General features: G+C 49.0%; 1 protein-coding gene across 1 annotated transcript in view; it reads right to left on the reverse strand.

Moving 5' to 3' along the window:
* Positions 1-919: 919 nt before the first annotated feature.
* The window catches only part of T265_12787 (hypothetical protein), a gene marked incomplete at both ends in the record, with an annotated part of 12,541 nt that continues 12,025 nt past the window's right edge, over positions 920-1,435 (reverse strand). The window contains 2 exon segments of the mRNA XM_009165487.1: positions 920-1,010; positions 1,147-1,348. Of these exon segments, the coding sequence (XP_009163751.1) occupies positions 920-1,010; positions 1,147-1,348 (293 nt within the window).

Raw genomic sequence — 1,435 nt, forward strand, 5'->3', positions numbered from 1 at the left:
CAAACTCGATTATTACCGGATTCAAGGGAAATTCTTACACTGGACCAAGACGTTCCTATCAGACGGATCATTATGACTGATAATAGGCTTGACCTGCTCTTCGCCTGCGCCTGTCTCCAATAGAGTTCCTCAAGGCTCCGTTTTGGAACCACTGATGTATCTGGTGGGTGCAACAAGAGTACGAGCACCCTGCAGGACAACTTCGTTAAACGCCGCTGCAACTTTATACTTGATCCAACGTCATAGATCACCATCCAGGATGCTTTTAGAGCGTTCAAGTCACCCACTAGCCGATGACTGAAGTGGTACCTTGTGGAGAGTTGCTCAAGTGTTCGTATGCCGAATGGGTCATCTTCAGAAGGACCCGAAGGGTGGCGGTAGACAAGTCTCAATGGGGACAAGGAATAGTGCTCCAGCTGTTTTGCATGGGTCGGACAGGGTATCAGATAACGCAGCAGGAATCTTCGTGATGTGGCAAAATGAGCACAAGTGAATGCCTGATTCTGATTGATGCATATTCTAACCAATCAGCGCATGCCACCTTCAGGCCCCTTGGCTACACGCCCCTCCAACCGACGTAACTTTCCGTCAATTCCGGCTGTTCACTCTCGAGGATGCTGTCCTTTCAACCTCAGCTTAAATTTGATTGTCGTTGGCCTGAGAGGTTTTTCTAACATGTCGCTTTGTACTCTGTTCAAGATGGTACCTGTCGTAACCTCCACCTGACATGTCAGGATAGTCCGGCACTAGTCGTGACGCGTTAACTCGAGCATTCCCATTTTGAAACCATGGTCTGCTGCTTCAAGCCGATTCATTAGGCGGACCCGAGAGAAAGCTTTACTATGTGTGGCGTGCTTTACTTAATATTTGGCCCGGTGTCCACCATAGGTGTCTCGCGATATGTTCGGGTGTGCGCCTTCTAGCCTTTATGCAACAACAACAACAACAACAAAAAAAAACACATCATTGTTGGCACTGATGCTTCACTGCCGTACAACCATAAGGTTTGTCTAGTTACGTATATATATAATTGTATTAAAAGCCCTACAGTGAAGAGAAGAGAAAAGAGTGGGTGAGGGAGGGGACCTAGTGCTGGCCTATGTCAAGCTTACTGAGGTGCCTACACCTCCAACCGCTCAATCAGACAATCTAGAAAGAAGCTGACAGCAAGAACGCCACTGACATCGATTAGCCGCCATTTCTTGCAACGTCTCCAGCCAAGCACAGACGGAGTCACGGGGACCCCATCCTGGAAGTCGCACAATACCAACAACACCCAAACTCTTCGTGATCTCTTCCACTCCTTTCTGCCAAGTCATGTGCTGTCCACCTCGCGATTTGCGCCATCCTGAAGGAGGCACGGAGAACAACACTCGTCTCGGTAGACGGTGTTTCGGCATGCGTAGCACATGACCGAGCCATCGCAGTCGATGAT

This window comes from Opisthorchis viverrini, assembly GCF_000715545.1.
Source record: "Opisthorchis viverrini unplaced genomic scaffold opera_v5_15, whole genome shotgun sequence".
Classification (NCBI taxonomy): domain Eukaryota; kingdom Metazoa; phylum Platyhelminthes; class Trematoda; order Opisthorchiida; family Opisthorchiidae; genus Opisthorchis; species Opisthorchis viverrini.